The 20,043-nt window shown below is 44.2% G+C and overlaps 1 protein-coding gene across 2 annotated transcripts in view; it reads left to right on the forward strand.

Annotated features, from left to right (window-relative positions):
* LOC106571582 (MAM domain-containing glycosylphosphatidylinositol anchor protein 2) overlaps positions 1-18,566 on the forward strand; it is a 419,589-nt gene extending 401,023 nt beyond the window's left edge. Inside the window, exons 15-18 of one of the 2 annotated variants that reach the window (XM_014144813.2) lie at positions 2,230-2,391; positions 15,824-15,954; positions 16,097-16,196; positions 17,558-18,566. In XM_014144813.2, the coding sequence (XP_014000288.1) occupies positions 2,230-2,391; positions 15,824-15,954; positions 16,097-16,196; positions 17,558-17,646 (482 nt within the window). In that variant the 3' untranslated portion in view covers positions 17,647-18,566. The remainder of the gene's footprint in view (positions 1-2,229; positions 2,392-15,823; positions 15,955-16,096; positions 16,197-17,557) is intronic. The other variant, XM_014144816.2, reaches the window with a different exon arrangement.
* Positions 18,567-20,043: the final 1,477 nt, after the last annotated feature.

Raw genomic sequence — 20,043 nt, forward strand, 5'->3', positions numbered from 1 at the left:
CTCCCGCTTATTACAAATACTTAGTTGAATAAGTTACATAAACTTAAAAATTGGAATGGACTGTTAAAATGCTAAACTGAACTAGCTGGCTAAGCAGCTCTTACTAATGTTGAGTTGTACAATTGAGGTAGGTCTCAAATATGCCAGTACATGAAAAAAAGAAGCAAAAATAAGTGGTAAGAGATGAAACTGGAATGCACTGTTTAAATGCTGCTCCAGGGGTATTCATGTTAGTCTGGGTAAAGATAACCATAGGATATCATTTAGATAAGTCCATGGCTTTTTGTATTACCTTGTGTGCTTGAAGTCTGCTCTTGGGGCACCAAGTGATCTTGACCCCAAATAAAATTTCTGCCCCTAGGGCAGCATAAAGTCTGTTCTAATTGTTGTTTTTAAAACAAACATGAATCTTTTCACACATACCAAAAAACGTGTGTGATATTTCTACAGTTGTCCCTGCAGTGTACGCTCAAACCAGTTTGATTAGAACGCTTATTTACAATGTCTAGTTTCGATTGACACAACAGTCAGCATTTGAGCTGGCCACACTGTTTCTTTCACAGAAACATTTTGCACAAACACGGTCCTTACAAAGTTATGTCCTGAATGTGAGCAGTTTATTTTGGATGCAATTTTCAGACATTCACAGAAGTAGCGACAGCATAACACAATTCTCATCCAGACCGGAAAATGTAGGTTGCATTTGTCCTAGTGCTAACAGAGGAAAGATTGGCATAACAGAAGCAGTCATATTTAGATATTTATTACTATTTCTGACTCATCACATCACTGATCTAAATAATTGCTCTAAATAATTGCGTAAAACACTTTCTAGAAATCATTAGTAATCCGACGATGGATAGTTTGTGCACGCCGCCATGTTTGTTTTTTTGCGTCAACCAAAGATAAGAGGAGACCAGATGAGTTTGGTCTGTTTGCAGTATACATGCTGAAGGGGTTGTGTTGTCTATGATTATTCACTTCCCTTCATTCACTTCCGGAAGTTTACTCAAAAGATGAGCGAATCATTCCTTCACCTCATTATAACATCTTTGTTCTGACAGATGCAGAATGCATTGTATAATGCCAACAAACATTATAAAACTAAAACTTGTAATAAAATTTGTGAAATTGACAAGTTGAAACATAGCCTATACATAATTAACAGGCAGCGAGTGTTAACTGTCCCGTTGCGTAACAGTCACATTTCAGAACAGTGAGTGCGTTCTGACATCATGTGCATAAAACAACACACGCTAGGGCGACCGTTCGAGATATTTGGAACTGACGTGTGAAAAGGTTAATTGACCTACTGTCAGATTTGAAACCTAACTTGCTAGCTATTTTCTATTTTTCTAATTTAACATGAACAAACTTTTGGGATAGTCCATCTGTATATGCTCTACAGACTATCTACTAACCCTAACCTTTATCCTAACCCTACACTTAACCCTTACCCTAACCCTAGCCCTAACTCTAAGCGTAACCTTACCAAGCAGTTGCTTATCAACAGATAGTCAGTTGCGTATTAACAGATAGTTTGCTGATATTATGACCATCTGTAGAGCATCTCCAGATGGACTATCCAAATAAAGTGTGCCCGTTTGGAGGTAGCTCTCTGCTCAGAAAAGTTACATTTAGCTTAGCATTTTACGTTTATGCCCCCGGGACAGCATAACTGTTAGCTGACTGACTTGTATATTTGACACCTAGCTTGCTAGCTCTATTTATTAATTCAACATGAGTAGCTAAGTGGTTGGTAAATGCTTAGCTAGCTAGCGCTGATTAGCTTAGCATGTTGCCGCTAGCTTGCTACGTTTTACTCTTTGCTTCAAGTCAGGAGACCAGTTGTATCTTAGAGATATTCTCACAATTGTCTCACTACTGGAACACAATAATGATTTCAAAACATTACAACTTGTAACTCAAAGTTTTATTTACAATATTCTCAGTTCAAACCTTGTTTTCAGAAGTTGTGAATCTGTTAAACCTTTTAAAAACCAATTGAATTTGTTCTGCCCTAAACCCATTCCGATTCTTTCTGCATTAGAACAAAGTTGACTACACGTTCTGTCAATCTGCTACTATCTCCCAGGAGAGCATACCTGTTTTACATTAACCTCCCCCTATACAGAACACCAATATATATAACATGCGGGAGTAATCTTTGGCATGTAGTAAACAACCTTGTTATTTGGTGTATTGTGTTGTGTTCTCCCCACACTACAGGTTTCTACATGTACATCGAGACGTCCCGGCCTCGGAAGGAGGGTGAGGTGGCGAGGCTGGTCAGTCCCTTCTTCAACGTGGTGCCCAAGAACCCATATGGCATCGCCAACCCCCCAGCATACTGCTTCAGTTTCTTCTTCCACATGTACGGCAAACACATTGGTAAGAAAGACATCTGTCTTTTTCCCTCCAACACAAAACATCAAGAAACAAACTAAGGACGTGTTCCTGTTACCGATATATTAATTCTCTGTATTCGAACCTCGATACATTAAGCATAAGATCTTCCCTCTAGTGGTGTGGCAGGTAGCCTAGTGGTTAGAGCGTTGGGCCAGTAACCGAAAGGTTGCGGTATCAAATCCCTGAGCTGACAAGGTAAAAATCTAGCGTTCTGCCCCTGAACAAGGCAGTTAACCCACTGTTCCCCTGTAGGCTGTCATTGTAAATAAGAATTTGTTCTTAACTGACTTGCCTAGTTAATTGAGACTCTCTCTTTCTAATCGCATAGCAACATGTAATTATCCATGTTAGATCAATTGTGAGATCCTTAATTTTGCTTGATGAGTCTATTTCGAAATGCACTAGCTAGGGCAAAGCAAACGTTAGCTCAAATACAGGTTGCTACAAGTGGTGGTGTAGATCAGCATGTTATTTGTGAAACGACATGTTCTGAATCAGCCTATTCTAAAGTCTTTGTCTAAATGTAACATCTATTCAAATGTGATTAGGGTCCCCGGAAAAAAACAGTGACCAAAACTTTAGTTCCTAACCTGTCATAACTCCTACTTGGCTTTTTCATTTGTTGTCATGCCAAACAACACCAACCTTAGAATTAGAATAAGCATTCTATGTCTATGATTCCAACAGTTCACCCAAGTGTATTGAGCTATATTGCAAGTCAAATTGTGATATTGGTTTGAAAAATCACAACTAGATTTTTTGCCTATATCATGCAGCCCCAAATATTTGGTGGCACAGAAAGAAAGGAAAAGGGATATCTTCTTCATGAGATGTGCTTCAAAAGTAAGTAGGATTCATATATTGTTGGTCCAATGTAGGCTATATCAATAAATCAATTTTAAAAAAATCAATTTTTCTGGTGCTCCTAAATTGTATGCGATGCTTCAGACTTTTTTTTAAAATTAGGAGCACCAGTGCTACCAATTAAATGTTTTAATTAAGAGCCCTGACCACATTATTTTTGTTTATTATTGTGATTTCTTATAAATTGTGATGTGGTTTCAGAGAGCAAACGTTTATCCGAAAGCATCCCTGTCTACAACCATTTCCTCTCGCCCAGTGAAGAGGCACTCTGCTACTAATGCTCTGCTCCCAGACTCTTCTCACACTGGACCCAATCAGTGTGTGTGTGTGTGTGTGTGTGTGTGTGCGTGCATGCCTGCGTGTGAGTCAAGAGTAAGATTGGATATCTGGCAGTGAAGCCAGCTAGTACCAGCAAGTATCCTATTCCCGGCTTGTACACTCCAGTGTGTGTGCATGCGTGCATCTGCATTTGTGAGTGTGTGTGTGTGCGTGTGTATATAACTCCACGGTGAAGACTATCAATCCACCAGAGAGTAGTATAAAGTACTACAGCAGCTTAGGAACAGCAGGGGAGGGAGGAAGGGAATAGGACTAGAGATGTCCCTGGTCTCCCCTCTTCTGATAATAGCGTAGGGTACCTCACCTCTTACATTACCTTCTCATTGTCTCTGAGTGTCGCCAAGGTAGACTGCAGAAATAAATATGTTTGCTGTGAAGAGCTCTAAAGCGTATGCCATCGCTGTGTAAGACAACTGCTGGTGAAACAACATTGCCCTGCACCAATCACTTAAGCGAGGGAACTGAGACTGAGGGAGCTAGCTAGCTACTGTACCATCCATCTGACAAAGGGCTCAGCTAGAGATAGCATCAAGATGAGCGATGTGGTTGATTTAGCTACAGACATATGCGCGTACACACACAATACATTAAGAAAATATTCAGACCCCTTGACTTTTTCCACATTTTGTTATGTTACAGCCTTATTCTAAAGTTGATTTAATTGTTTTTTCCCCCTCATCAATATACACACAATACCCCATAATGACAAAGCAAAAACGGGTTTAGAATTTTTTTACAAATGTATAAAAATACAAAATACAGATATAACATTTACATAAAGTACAGTCAAAAGTTAGGACACACCTACTGATTCAAGGGTTTTTCTTTATTTGTACTATTTTCTACATTGTACAATAATAGTGAAGACATCAAAACTATGAAATAACACATGGAATCATGTGGTAACCAAAAATATGTGTTATATATTTGAGATTCTTCAAAGCACAGTAGCCACCCTTTGCCTTGATGACAACTTTGCACACTCAACCAGCTTCACCTGGAATGCTTTTCCAAGGAGTTTCCACATATGCTGAGCACTTGTTGGCTGCTTTTCCTTCACTCTGTGGTCCAACTCATCCCAAACCATCTCAATTGGGTTGAGGTCGGATGATTGTGGAGGCCAGGTCATCTGATACAGCACTCCATCACTCTCCTTCTTGGTCAAATAACCCTTAGACAACCTGGAGGTGTGTTGGGTCATTGTCCTGTTGAAAAACAAATGATAGTCCCACTAAGCGCAAACCAGATGGGATGGCGTATCGCTGCAGAATGCTGTGGTAGCCATGCTAATTAAGTGTGCCTTGAATTCTAAATAACTCACAGACAGTGTCACCAGCAAAGTATCCCCACACCATCACACCTCCTCCTCCATGCTTCACGATGGGAACAACACATGCAGAGGTCATCCGTTCACCTACGGCGGTTGGAACTAAAGAAATCTACAATTTGGACTCATCAGACCAAAGGACAGATTTCCACTGGTCAAATGTCCACTGCTTGTGTTTCTTGGCGCAAGCAAGTCTCCTCTTCTTATTGGTGTCCTTTAGGAGTGGTTTCTTTGCAGCAATTCGACCATGAAGGCATGATTCACGCAGTCTCCTCTGAACTGTTGATGTTAAGATGTCTGTTACTTGAACTCTGTGAAGCATTTATTTGGGCTGCAATTTCTGAGGCTGGTAACTCTATTGAACTTATCCTCTGCACCAGAGTTAGCTCTGGGTCTTCCTTTCCTGTGGCGTTCCTCATAGCGCTTGATAGTTTCTGGGACTGCACTTGACGAAACTTTAAAAGTTCTTGAAATTTTCCGCATTGACTGACTTTAATGTCTGTAAGTAATGATGGCCTGTCATTTCTCTTTGCTTATTTGAGCTGTTCTTGCCATAATATGGACTTAGCCCTATTTGGTAAAAGACCATCTTCTGTACACCACCCCTACCTTGTCTCAACACAACTGATTGGCTCAAACGCAAGAAGGAAAGAAATTCCACAAATTAACTTTTAACAAGGCATACCTGTTAATTGAAATGCATTCCAGGTGACTATCTCATGAAGCTGGTTGAGAGAATGCCAAGATTGTGCAAAGCTGTCATCTATCAAGGCACAAGGCGAGACCCAGATGCAGACAGAGGAGTCAGATGGTTTCAGTCTTACAATGGTTATTAATCCAAAGGGGTAGGCAAGAAAATGGTTGTGGACAGGCAAAAAGGTCAAAACCAGATCAGAGTCCAGGAGGTACAGAGTCCCCCTCGCGTATCCGAACCAGGTGGTAGGCATTACGAAGGTCCAACTTGGAAAATATGGTGGACCCCTGGAGAGGTTAAAACGCAGAAAAGAGGAGATGTAGGGGGTAACGATTCTTGACAGTAATGTTGTTAAGTCCCCGGTAGTTAATGCACGGACGCAGGGTCTTGTCCTTCTTCTTCACAAAGAAAAACCCTGCACCGGCAGGAGATGCAGACGGACGGCCCCAGTGGCCAGAGACTTCTCTATGTACTCCTCCATAGCTTTGGTCTCTGGTCCGGACAGAGAATACAACCAACCCCGAGGTGGTGTAGTGCCTGGGAGAAGGTCAATGGCACAATCATAAGGACGTGCGGGGGAAGGGAAGTAGCACGTGCCTTACTGAACACTTCCAGAAGGTCATGGTATTCAGTAGGAATAGCAGAGACATCCACAGTCTTGCTAACATCCTGAGGAAGACGACTTGGGCAAGGCTGTGCTGCTTGAAGGCAGTGGGAATGGCAAAAGGGACTCCAACCCAGGATGGAGCTTGTGGTCCAGTCAATCACAGGATTGTCCTTTTGTAGCCAGGAAAATCCCAAAACAACCGAAACATGGGGAGATGCAATGAGGAGGAACTGTATGGTCTCACTGTGGTTACCAGAAACCCGTAATTGAACGGGCACAGTAATATGGGTGACTTCCCCTATAGAGTGGCCGTCCAGTGCCCTAGCATCCATGGGAACAGAGAGAGGCTGAGTGGGAATACCAAGCTCCGAAGCAATAGTGGCATCCATAAAACTTTCATCAGCCCCAGAGTCAGTGAGCACTCGGAGAGACTTAGATTGGTCTCCCCACAGCACAAGTACAAAAAAAGGTGTGTGGGTGATGGGAATTAGAGAACTCCCAGTCTGACTCACTAGTTACAAGGGTTTCCTAATAGGGCAAGTAGCTATAAAATGTCCTGCCCCTCCACAGTACAGACAACAGTTATTATTCAACCTCCATGAGCGTTCCCGAACTGATAACCTAGCTCTTCCCAACTGCATAGGCTCAGGAGTATCCAACACACCCATCGTGGATTCACGAGAGGACTCGGGTGGCTTCGAATCCTCTCGGAAGAGCTGCCTTCGGAAACTTCCGGATTCCCTTGAAGGTGAACGCGCTATAGCGGGTGCACGAGTGTGCCCGAGACCAGACCTGCTCTCACTCTTGCATTCCCTTAGGCGTCCGTCAATTTTAATGGTTTGGGCAATAAGGGAGTCGAGATCCACCGGCAATTCCCAAGCAGCTAGCTCATCCTTTACCTCCTCGGATAATCCGTGCAAAAAAGATTCCAGGCACTCTCGTCGGCCAAAGTGCGAAAATCAACCGCATAGTCTGCCACACTACGGGAGTTTTGACGTAAGTCAAGCAGTTTACTGGCCTCCTTTCTCCCGGAAACCGGAGATTCAAATACCTTCCTCACTTCTGCCATGAATTCCTCCAGATGACCACAAATGGCAGATTATTGCTCCCAAACTGCCATAACCCAGGAGAGCGCCCTTCCCGACATTAGCCTAATAATATACGCTATCTTCGATCTGTCTGAAGGAAACGAAGATGGCTGTAGCTCAAAAATAAGCGAGCACTGAGAAAGAACCCTGGCAGGTACCAGGATTCCCCGAATATTGCTCCGGAGGAGGTAAGTGGGGTTCTCGGGGAGCCAGGATAGGCTATACAAACTCACCACAGATAGGGAAAAATTACTGGGTGATTGGGGTTTTTAGAGGTGGCAGGCAGCCTCTGAGCTAACTCCCTGATTTGCTCCATAATAGCCTTTAACCCATGGTCGTGGCGTTCCATCAAGGACCTGAGCCCTTCCAAAAGGCCTTTTACCAACTCCTCATGTCTCCTAATGGTGGCTGCCTGCAGGGAGACAGTGTGGCGGAGCTGGTCCAAGTCTGCTGGTTCTGTCATGGCCAGTTCATACTATCAAGGCGCAAGACGAGACACAGATGCAGACACAGAGGGCAGCTGGTTGGAGTCTTACAATGTTTATTAATCCAAAGGGGAAGGCAAGAGAATGGTTGTGGACAGGCAAAAAGGTCAAAACCAGATCAGAGTCCAGGAGGTACAGAGTGGCAGAGTGGTTAAGGCAGGCAGAATGGTCAGGCAGGTGGGTACAAAGTCCAGAAACAGGCAAGGGTCAAAACCGGGAGGACTAGAAAAAGGAGAATGCAAAAAGCAGGAGAACGGGAAAAATGCTGGTTGACTAGGAAACATACAAGACAAACTGGCACAAAGAGACAGGAAACACAGGGATAAATACACTAGGAAAAATCAGCGACACCTGGAGGGGGTGGAGACAATCACAAGGACAGGTGAAACAGATCAGGGCATGACATCATCAAGGAAAAGGGTGGCTACTTTGAGGAATCTCAAATATAACATATATTTTGATTTGTTTAACACTTTTTTGGTTACTACATGATTCCATATGTTATTTCATAGTTTTGATGTCTTCACTATTATTGTACAATGTAGAAAAAATAAAGAAAACCGTGGACTGAGTAGGTGTATCCAAACTTTTGACTGGTACTGTAACTATTCAGACCCTTTAGTCGGTACTTTGTTGAAGCACCTTTGGCAGCGATTACAGCCTCAAGTCTTCTTGGGTATGACCCTACAAACTTGGCACACCTGTATTTGTGCAGTTTCTCCCATTCTTCTCTGCATATCCTCTCAAGCTCTGTCAGGCTGGATGGGGAACGTTGCTGCACAGATATTTTCAGGTCTCTCCAGAGATGTTAGATCAGGTTTAATTCTCTGTATGGGCCACTCAAGGACATTCAGGGACTTGTGCTGAAGCCACTCCTGCGTTGTCTTGGCTGTGTGCTTAGGGTTGTTGTCCTGTTGGAAGGTGAACCTTCGCCCCAGTCTGAAGTCCTAAGCAGTCTGGAGAAGGTTTTCATCAAGGATCTATCTGTACATTGCTCCATTCATCTTTCCCTTGATCCTGACTAGTCTCCCAGTCCCTGCCACTGAAAAACATCCCCACAGATGTGATGCTTGGCATTCAGGCTAAGAATTCAATCTTCATTTCATCAGACCAGGGAATCTTGTTTCTTATGGTTTGACAGTCCTTTAGGTGCCTTTCCAAATCATGTCCAATCAATTGAATTTACCACAGCTGGACTCCAATCAAGTTGTAGAAACATCTCAAGGATGATCAATGGAAACAGGATGCACCTGAGCTCAATTTCAAGTCTCATAGGAAAGGGTCTGAATACTTATGTAAATAAGGTATTTCTGTTTATTATTTTTAACATTTGCAAAATATTTTTTTTTAAAAGCTGTTTTTTCTTTGTCATTATGTTGTATTGTGTGTAGATTGATGAGGGAAAAATACATGTAATTCATTTTAGAATAAGGCTGTAACGTAACAACGTGGAAAAAAGTACACACACACACACACACACACACACACACACACACACACACACACACACACACACACACACACACACACACACACACACACACACACACACACACACACACACACACACACCTTCCCTGTGGAGAGCGATATGCTTACCCTACCCTAGTGGAATGGACATGTGGGGATGGCCATGTGGTGTTGGCTTCAAACATCTGGAGTGTGGTAGGAAGGGGGAGAGAGGGAGGAAAGGAGGTGGGCAAAGGGGGTCAGTGTGGAGATGAGAGGTCCTCCAACGCTCGGCCGAGGTTGAGTAGGCCGTGACATTTCCAATTCGCTCAGATTGATCGCCAGCCAAGCCCCACTCTCCATCTCCTCCATCCACCCCTCACCCGTCTGTGTTGTAGCTCAGGCCCATAGCCCAGGCCAAGGCCTGTTATGATGAATGGGCCGAATGTCAAGGGCTGGAGACATACTCAGACATTTCCTCCCTTTGCCTTGATGCTAGTATTATGCTAGTATCTCTCTCTCTCTCCCAACTCTCTCTCACTCTCTCATCTCTCTCCCACCTCTCCCTCCCTCCCTCTCTCTCTCTCTCTCTCTCTCTCTCCCTCTTTCTCTTCTCTCTGAGAGGAATTCTATTCTCTCTGCTGGTAAGGAATGTGGAATGTTTGTTTGGAACATTTGGAATCCACAACCCAGGAAATGTTGAGCTAAATGTTATACTTACTGCCACTGATTAAATATTAGGAGTTTCCAACCAACATTCCTTGTATGTAACTCGCACTAACACGCTTCATTGGCCAAGTGGAGCCGTTCACACCCTTGTTGCTTTGATATTTATCCTACATGTAAAGGCTTTATCACAACAGATCCATAGGAACGGACATTCACTCTCGAAAAGTGGGTATTTGTGTTACCTTGACTGATGTTCTGTGTGTTGTTCCCAGTGACTCACAGTAGAGTTGTGCCTCTGCTCTGTAGATCAGCGGTTCAGATTTACTCAGAGTTAGTTCGCTCACCCTCAGCTTAGAGAGTGTGGTGGCAGAAAGAGAGACTCAGAGATTAGAGAGAGAACATGTGAAAGAGAAATAGGGAGAGTGAGGCTCTCCAAATTTTGCTAACTGTCCGTTAGCTAGCTACCTGGGAGAAGGTCAAAACTAATTACTGAAGCACACTTCAAAGTTTGCCTTTGCAGCTGGTGTCACGTTTGTTTACAGGATTAAGTCCCAGAGTACACACACACACACACACACACACACACACACACACACACACACACACACGCACACGCACACACACACACACACACACACACACACACACACACACACACACACACACACACACACACACACACACACACACACACACACACACACACACACACATACTGTACACACACACACACCAAAGAGTCTCTTTTATGTGGAGCTTTGCAAAGTGGCCAGGGGATCAGGCCTGTTTCATTCATTAGTACTCCTCTGTAGCTCAGTTGATAGCGCATGGTTCTTGCAATGACAGGATAGTGGGATCGATTCCTGCTACCACCCATACTTGAAACAGATAAAAAATTGTCTGCTGAATGGCATATATTATTAGCTAGGAGTGCTAATTCTATATGTGCTCTGTGTAGCTTTCTATAGAGCTGAGCTCTCTCTGGGGGGATTTAATGGGAAGTGTTCAGTAGTTATAGAGGATTTAATCCTACCCTGCATTAAACTGTTTATCCCTTTGGGGTTTACTGTTGTGAGTCTATAGAAAAGGGATTCTCCCAAATAGAATTCTTAGGAGTGGACAGATGGAGAATTAATTGAATGATCCTTTTCCTCCTTTTCTTCAGAATACCGCATTAAAAGCCTTATACACTACATTCAGTTCTGTGACGTCAGTAAGGAATATCGCGGTGCATTTGCTCATCTGAATTGCATAGGCTGTACTTGCAACTATTGGAAAGAAAGAAGACACAAACGTTACTTCAACGTTCCTTCAGTATTAGTCTGCAACAGCTCCAAATACACGGACAGAGAGTACAGAATATGCTTGTAGGGAATGCAGGAGTTGGCTGGAGAGCTGCATTCGTAACACACACGCACCTACAGTACAGTACAGGAGACATCACTACACTACCTACAGTACATTACAGTGCAGGAAGTTCAAAGACACTGTCAGCCAGGCTGACACCAGCTCAACAAGATCCCTGTCCCCTCTCATGTAAACACTTCAACAAACCCTCCGTTTCTCTCCTCTGCCATGTAAAACGCCTCAACACACCCACTCTCCTCTCCTCTCTCCTTTTAAATATCAAAATAGGGTCACGGGCCAAAACAGTTTGGGAACCCTTGCCATACAGTAAGCTGATGAGGAAGCTAATAGACAAAGGACAGGACATATAGCTCTCTCTCTCTCAGAAGTATACATAGTGGCCTGTACGTTAATGAGGCACCTCTCTCCCTCTCTCTCTCTCTCTCTTTCTCACTCTTTCTGTCTCTTTATCTCTCTCTCTTTTTCTTTGACTTAAACAAGGCCTCAGAGTAACAGTCCTGCTGTGCTTAAGGAGAAACCTTGTGTGGAACAAACACATGTCTCTTTGGCCTACTACAACAGACCAGTTGACGGTTTCACCAGCCACTATACTGCTATGATTCAACATTCTGTAATAATTCAATATTCTGCAATGATAGCGTCTAATAACAATAGGACCATATTATTTATTGGGCCTACATTGTGTTGGCCGACTAGGGTGACTTTTCTCTGCTGGTGATCTTAACCTTCTTTGATGCATTACACATATCAAAAGGTGCTAGTCCAGACTAGTAGTGTAACTGAGTCTTTGCATTGGACCTGTGTACAGGAGGCTTTTAACACCATGACGCCTCAATCAGACCGACAGCATACCATTTTGCGTAGCTACACATGCATCTACCATCTACCATACAAGTTGATGCATACGTTGGATCTATCCAACGTATATATCCATACAGAATGCACTGCAACTGCCTCTGTAACGTAATGCTGCGAGGCAAACGCAACATTCCATCGGGAATGAATATACTTCTAGTGTACTGAAACGCAATGACGCTGTCGATCTGATCAATGCGTGAAGGAATAATCTGCAGAGGAGCTGTAATGTTCTGTTTAGTTATAAGGAACAGGTCAGCTTTCAACTATTGCTGCTCATTTGAATTGAAACCTGTACTCAAGGCGTATGTATAAATGATTGCTTTGCCATATTTCTTGCAGTATTACTTTAGTGCCTTGTTGCAAACAGGATGCATGTTTTGGAATATTTGTATCCTGTACAGGCTGTTCACTGTGTCAATTAGGTTAGTATTGTGGAGTAACCTACAATGTTGTTGATCTATCCTCAGTCTTCTATCACAGCCATTAAACTCTGTAAATGTTTTAATGTCACCATTCGCCTCATGGTGAAATCCCTGAGTGGTTTCCTTCCTCTCCGGCAACTGAGTTAGGAAGAACGCCTGTATCTTATTAGTGACTGGGTGTATGGATACACCATCTAAACTGTAATTATTCACTTCACCATGCTCAAAGGGATATTCAAGGTCTGCTTTTTGAATAGGTGCCTTTCTTTGCAAGGCATTGAATCTGTTTGAAATATACTGCTTGACTGGGAGACCTTACAGATAATTGTATCTGTGGGATACAGAGTGTCATTCAAACGTCATGTTAAACACTATTATTGCACACAAAGTCCATGCAACTTATTATGTTAAGCAAATGTTTACTGAATTTAGGCTTCCCATAACAAAGAGGTTGAATATTTATTTACTCAAGACATTTCCGCTTTTGTAACAATTTCTAAAAACATAATTCCACTTTGATATTATGGGCTATTGTGTGTAGGCCAGTGACCAGAAATCTCAATTAAATCAAATTTAAGTTCAGGCTGTAACACAACAAAAAAATCTAGAAGTCAACGGGTGTGAATACTTTCTGAAGACACTGTATGTGCTCGGTCAAGCGCTCAATATTGAGGAGTTGGGAGATAAGGAAACAGTCAAATGTATTGCCTCCTTATTAGGAGTAAAGAGAATTATTATTAAAAAAAGTCAAGTTAGTACTTTTCAATCATTTGTACACATTGAAGAGAGGTTAAAATTCAAATGAGCAGCAACAGTTCTTTATAACTAAACAGAACTCAACTGAACATTACAGGTGCAGATTATTCCTTCATGCGTCTATCAGATCAACAGCGTCGTTGCGTTTCGGTACACCAGAAGTACATTCATTTCCAATGGAACGCTGTGTTTGCCTCGCAGCATAGCGTTGCAGAGGTAGTTACAGTGCGTTCTGTGTGGATATATACGTTGGATGTATACAACGTTTGCATAACTTGTATGGTAGATACAAGGGATATTGAGGATGCACCTCAGCCATGCTCAAGGTCCTAAATGATATCATAACCGCCATCGATAAGAGACAGTACTGTGCAGTCGTATTCATCGACCTGGCCAAGGCTTTCGACTCTGTCAATCACCACATTCTTATTGGCAGACTCAACAGCCTTGGTTTCTCAAATGATTGCCTCGCCTGGTCTGCCAACTACTTCTCTGATAGAGTTCAGTGTGTCAAATCGGAGGGCCTGTTGTCCGGACCTCTGGCAGTCTCTATGGGGGTGCCACAGGGTTCAATTCTCGGGCCGACTCTCTTCTCTGTATACATCAATGATGTCACTCTTGCTGCTGGTGATTCTCTGATCCACCTCTACACAGACAACACCATTCTGTATACTTCTGGCCCCTCTTTGGACACTGTGTTAACTACCCTCCAGACGAGCTTCAATGCCATACAACTCTCCTTCCGTGGCCTCCAACTACTCTTAAATGCAAGTAAAACTAAATGCATGCTCTTCAACCAATCACTGCCCGCACCTGCCTGCCCGTCCAGCATCACTACTCTGGACGTCTCTGACTTAGAATATGTGGAAACTACAAATACCTGGGTGTCTGGCTAGACTGTAAACTCTCCTTCCAGACTCACATTAAACATCTCCAATCCAAAATTAAATCTAAAATCGGCTTCCTATTTCGCAACAAAGCATCCTTCACTCATGCTGCCAAACATACCCTCGTAAAACTGACCATCTTACCGATCCTCGACTTTGGCGATGTCATTTACAAAATAGCCTCCAATACTCTACTCAACAAATTTGATGCAGTCTATCACAGTGCCATCTGTTTTGTCACCAAAGCCCCATATACTACCCACCACTGTGACCTGTACGCTCTCGTTGGCTGGCCCTCGCTTCACTCTCGTCGCCAAACCCACTGGCTCCAGGTCATCTACAAGTCTCTGCTAGGTAAAGCCCCCCCCCCACCCCAAAGGCAATTAATCCTTTGGCCGCCTTTCCTTCCAGTTCTCTGCTGCCAATGACTGGAACGAACTGCAAAAATCACTGAAGCTGGAGACTCATATCTCCCTCACTAGCTTTAAGCACCAGCTATCAGAGCAGCTCACAGATCACTGCACCTGTACACAGCCAATCTGTAAACAGCCCATCCAACTACCTCATCCCCATACTGTATTTATTCATTTATCTTGCTCCTTTGCACTCCAGTATCTCTACTTGCACATTCATCTTCTGCACATCTACCATTCCAGTGTTTAATTGGTATATTGTAGTTAATTCACCACCGTGGCCTATTTATTACCTTATCTCCCTTATCCTACCTCATTTGCACTCACTGCATATAGACTTTTTGTTTTCTTTTTTTCTACTGTATTATTGACTGTATGTTTTGTTTATTCCATGTGTAACTCTGTGTTGTTGTATATGTCGAACTGCTTTGCTTTATCTTGGCCAGGTCGCAGTTGTAAATGAGAACTTGTTCTCAACTAGCCTACCTGGTTAAATAAAGGTGAAATAAAAAAATATATAAAGATAGTAGATACATGCGTTCAGTATAGCTGCGAAGCTACACAAAATGGTATGCAATGACGCTGTCGATCTGATTGAGGCGTCATAGTGTTAAAAGCCTCCTGTACACAGGTTGAATGTAAAGACTCAATTACAGCGCTAGTCTGGACTAGCATCAAACAAGGTTAAGATCACCAGTAGAGAAAAGTCACCCCTGTGGGCCGTGCTGTGGGTTTAATTGTGTTGTAGAAGATGGGACTAGCAAAAAGGTTGTGGGTTCGATTCTTTTGCGTGTCTTCATGTGTTAGCTGTAAGTCACTTGAGATAAAAGTATCTGCTGAATGACAATAATGATATTGAATATCGGTCGGTCGATGTTATTTTAAGTTAAGGGTTGGCCTAAGCGTCTGTTGAAAAAACAATATTCTGATTCATACTGTGATATAGAACCGGTAAAAGCCCTTGAGCTGATTATTGGCAGCATTTGACCTTTTGAACCTTTCTGACTGTGTCTGGCCATATCTGATCGTGTATCTATTTCCTTTAGGGACCCTGAAAAGCTCGCTGCAATATTACATTATGGATGATGCTTATTGGCAGTGCTTGACTGCATCTGACCCAAACCGTGTGTGACCGTCTCTGATCGCTTTTGACCATGTGTGACTTTGTGGCATCTTTCTAATCTGTAGGGACCCTAAACGCTTTCCTGAGACAGAAGGGTCAGACAGTGGCCGAGGGGCCCGCGTGGTCGCTGAGCGGTAACCAAGGCGACCGCTGGAAACAGGCCAAAGTCAGCATCCACCCAACCGCCTCTTTCCAGGTGAGTAAGATTGGACATATGATTGTGTGATTCGACGATTCAGGAGTCAGTAATGAGACGAATCCTAACTTAAAGTCTATGCCTATAACTGAAATATCGCTCTATCTCTCCCTCCATCTCTCTCTTTTTTCCCCCACCTGAGGTGGTGCTGGAGGGTATCCGAGGTCCGGGCATCGAGGGGGACATTGCAATCGATGACGTCACCCTTGAGGAGGGAGAGTGTCGAGATCTACCCCCCATTAGTAAGCACAAAAACACAGAAGGAGGAGTTTATCCCTAATTGCTGATCTATGGATAGTTGAATGTTTAACACCCTGATGGATAAGATAAGGATTTGGGAGAGGGTAAGCTCATTTTAGAAATGTGACTATGGTTGCTTCTAGAGGCAGAACCAAGGTCAGTTCTAAAGTCAGTTAGGATTTGGGGGTAGATAAATGAATCTGATTGTAATCTGTGCTCTCTCTCTGCCTATGAGGAGGAGCACATCTACCTGGCAGCTAGCGCCTCTCTAGTAATAAAAAACCCCCTGTGGATGTTGCCATAGCAACGGGGCTGTAATCACATGAATGATAGCAGTCCAGACGGAACGGAGCGACAGAACGAGCGACAGACCGCAGGGAGTGGAGCACCGTAATTGCAGAATGAGGGGAACAAACCGAGAGAGTGAGGGAAAATAGAAAAACGGGCCTGCAATTGACGAGGCGGCCATATTGGCAAGTTAGGAGGGGGAGGACTATGTTCCTCGCGGCAGGAGGGAGAAGATCTCTGGTTAAAGATTGGTTCTAAATGGACCTGTTACACACATATACACCGTCCTTTTTTCTTTGTCGTTTTGTCCTTTTAATTTTACGTTTATTTATTTTTTCCCAATCTGGTTTCATTTACACAGAAAATTGGAAAACGGGCAATAAACTTGTTAGTTTGAATTTTGTTTTAGATTACAGATTGAAGGGTGCTTGATTGTTTTTATATGAATTTAATAAAGGGAAACACTTAGGTACAATTGTTACGGACCTCTCTAATGTGATATTGCTTTTTCATCAAATGAATACATTCATAACAATGCAGCTATGAATATGATTTTGAGCATAGACTGGTCACTATTTCATCTACATTTACCATGTAAAACAAAAAATGTAAAATGTCTTAGCATATCTCCAGGAAGAATATCTTAATAAACTAAAGTAAACGAAACACTCTCCAGTCATTATACTTCCGAGACCAACAGATCCAATGTAAGTCATTTCAGACAGTGTGCTGTGCATTTGTCTGCAGTGAATCTGGTGCCATTACCATTCAGATCAGTTTAATCACTTCATTAGTAGTTAAAGAGTTAGTCACCCAGGTCGGGGACAGTCTCTAACTCTCTCCCTACATAATGGATTTACCATCGCTCACCGTGAATCTTACATGATCCTCACTGCCGCCGTGGAAAAAGCATGCGTTTTAATAAAATGTCTTATGTATCGTTTTTGACTTCGCCTGGATATTGTTTCTGGAGGTATTTTGGGGAGGAAATTCAAAATTGTGATTTCAGGGTCATGGTGACGTCAACTGTTGTTAAACGTCTTTTAATTCTGTCTCTGTCTCTGCCCCCATTTAGATCTCAGATCCTCAGCCCCGCCCACGTCCGCCCATATATGGCCGCTGAGTGTCACCTTGGCGATGACCTTCCTGTGGGGTCGAAGGTGACCCTGCCCTGCGTCGTCTGGCGGAGGCGAACGGTCCGACCCGGCCTCGGACCCGACCTTGACCCTGGCGTCTGTGTTCTTGTACCCTCAGCATCCAATCACCAAAGATTCAAGCATTTTAGAAGGCGGCAGCGAGGTGTTCCAAACACAGACCACCACCGAGGGCCCAAAAAATACCACAGAAATAAATAGTAATAAAAGAAGATTTGCAATTTTTTTTTAAGAGACAACTTTTCCAGAAAATTGCTCTCCAAGCGCAGGATTGTGAGCACTTTTACCAGCGCGAAGCAAAGCCAGGAGTTGTGACGCCTGGACTTTAGTGGGAGTGTTCACTATCGCAGTGGGATAACTATTTGTAAAGCACAAGGACAATTTTGCCAGTCAGTTAGGAAACTTAAATTGAAAGGTGTGGAGGAATTTAGAAATTGGGGACTTTTTGAAGAACAAAATAACTTTTCCCGGGCTTAACAAAACACATGGAATCAAAGCTTTTCTGTGTTTTATCTTATCTTCATTGAGTTGCACTTGATGCGCATCATGGACACTTTTCTCTCTGCCCAGCCACCCTCACCTGACCTCCACACCTTGACATGTCTCTCTCTCGGCTTGGTGCTGTACTGTAGAAAACAGAAACTCTGACAATGTTTAGTTATCCATCCCAGTTCCCTCTCCCCTCTTGCCCAGTAGCTGCCTAAGTATTTCACAACACTGTGCTCACTAGTCCAAGGTATCTGAGACCAGGAAGGCATGCCCAAGGTATGTGGGGCAGAGAGGAGGAGATGGGTAGGTGGGAGAGTTGAAGAGAAGGGTGGGGCAGAGAGGTGGCGAGGGGTAGTGGAGAGATTTGAAGGGGGTGGGGCAGAGAGCTGGAGAGGGGTAGGAGAAAGAGTTGAAGAGAGGTGGGGCAGAGAGGGGGAGGAGAAAGAGTTAAAGAGGGGTGGGGCAGTGAGGTGGAGAGGGGGAGGAGGGGGAGTTGAAGAGGGGTGGGGCAGAGAGGTGGACAGGGGTAGGAAGAGCTTTGGGGTTAGGACAGATTAAGTATATAGGGTGGTGGAGGTCTGTAGCAGTCAGATAGTGGTGGGTGGAGATGGACAGACAGACAGACAGACAGACAGACAGACAGACAGACAGACAGACAGACAGACAGACAGACAGACAGACAGACAGACAGACAGACAGACAGACAGACAGACAGACAGACAGACAGACAGACAGACAGACAGACAGACAGACGTCCAAGGCAACATGGAATACAGTGGCATAGTGGATGAGAGAAGTAGAGGATGGAGACCAGAGGGGAAGGAGTGGAGAGGAGGAGTAGAGGATGGAGACCAGAGAGGAAGGAGTGGAGAGGAGGAGTAGAGGATGGAGACCAGAGAGGAAGGAGTGGTGAGGAGGAGTAGAGGAAGGAGACCAGAGGGGAAGGAGTGGAGAGGAGGAGTAGAGGATGGAGACCAGAGGGGAAGGAGTGGAGAGGAGGAGTAGAGGATGGAGACCAGAGGGGAAGGAGTGGAGAGGAGGAGTAGAGGATGGAGACCAGAGAGGAAGGAGTGGTCAGGAGGAGTATGGAGACCAGAGAGGAAGGAGTGGAGAGGAGGAGTAGAGGATGGAGACCAGAGGGGAAGGAGTGGTGAGGAGGAGTAGAGGATGGAGACCAGAGAGGAAGGAGTGGTGAGGAGGAGTAGAGGATGGAGACCAGAGAGGAAGGAGTGGAGAGGAGGAGTAGAGGATGGAGACCAGAGAGGAAGGAGTGGTGAGGAGGAGTAGAGGATGGAGACCAGAGAGGAAGGAGTGGAGAGGAGGAGTAGAGGATGGAGACCAGAGAGGAAGGAGTGGAGAGGAGGAGTAGAGGATGGAGACCAGAGAGGAAGGAGTGGAGAGGAGGAGTAGAGGATGGAGACCAGAGAGGAAGGAGTGGAGAGGAGGAGTAGAGGATGGAGACCAGAGAGGAAGGAGTAGAGGATGGAGACCAGAGAGGAAGGAGTGGAGAGGAGGAGTAGAGGATGGAGACCAGAGAGGAAGGAGTGGTGAGGAGGAGTAGAGGATGGAGACCAGAGAGGAAGGAGTGGAGAGGAGGAGTAGAGGATGGAGACCAGAGAGGAAGGAGTGGAGAGGAGGAGTAGAGGATGGAGACCAGAGAGGAAGGAGTGGAGAGGAGGAGTAGAGGATGGAGACCAGAGAGGAAGGAGTGGTGAGGAGGAGTAGAGGATGGAGACCAGAGAGGAAGGAGTAGAGGATGGAGACCAGAGAGGAAGGAGTGGTGAGGAGGAGTAGAGGATGGAGACCAGAGAGGAAGGAGTGGTGAGGAGGAGTAGAGGATGGAGACCAGAGAGGAAGGAGTGGTGAGGAGGAGTAGAGGATGGAGACCAGAGAGGAAGGAGTGGAGAGGAGGAGTAGA

Source organism: Salmo salar, chromosome ssa15, assembly GCF_905237065.1.
Source record: "Salmo salar chromosome ssa15, Ssal_v3.1, whole genome shotgun sequence".
NCBI lineage: Eukaryota > Metazoa > Chordata > Actinopteri > Salmoniformes > Salmonidae > Salmo > Salmo salar.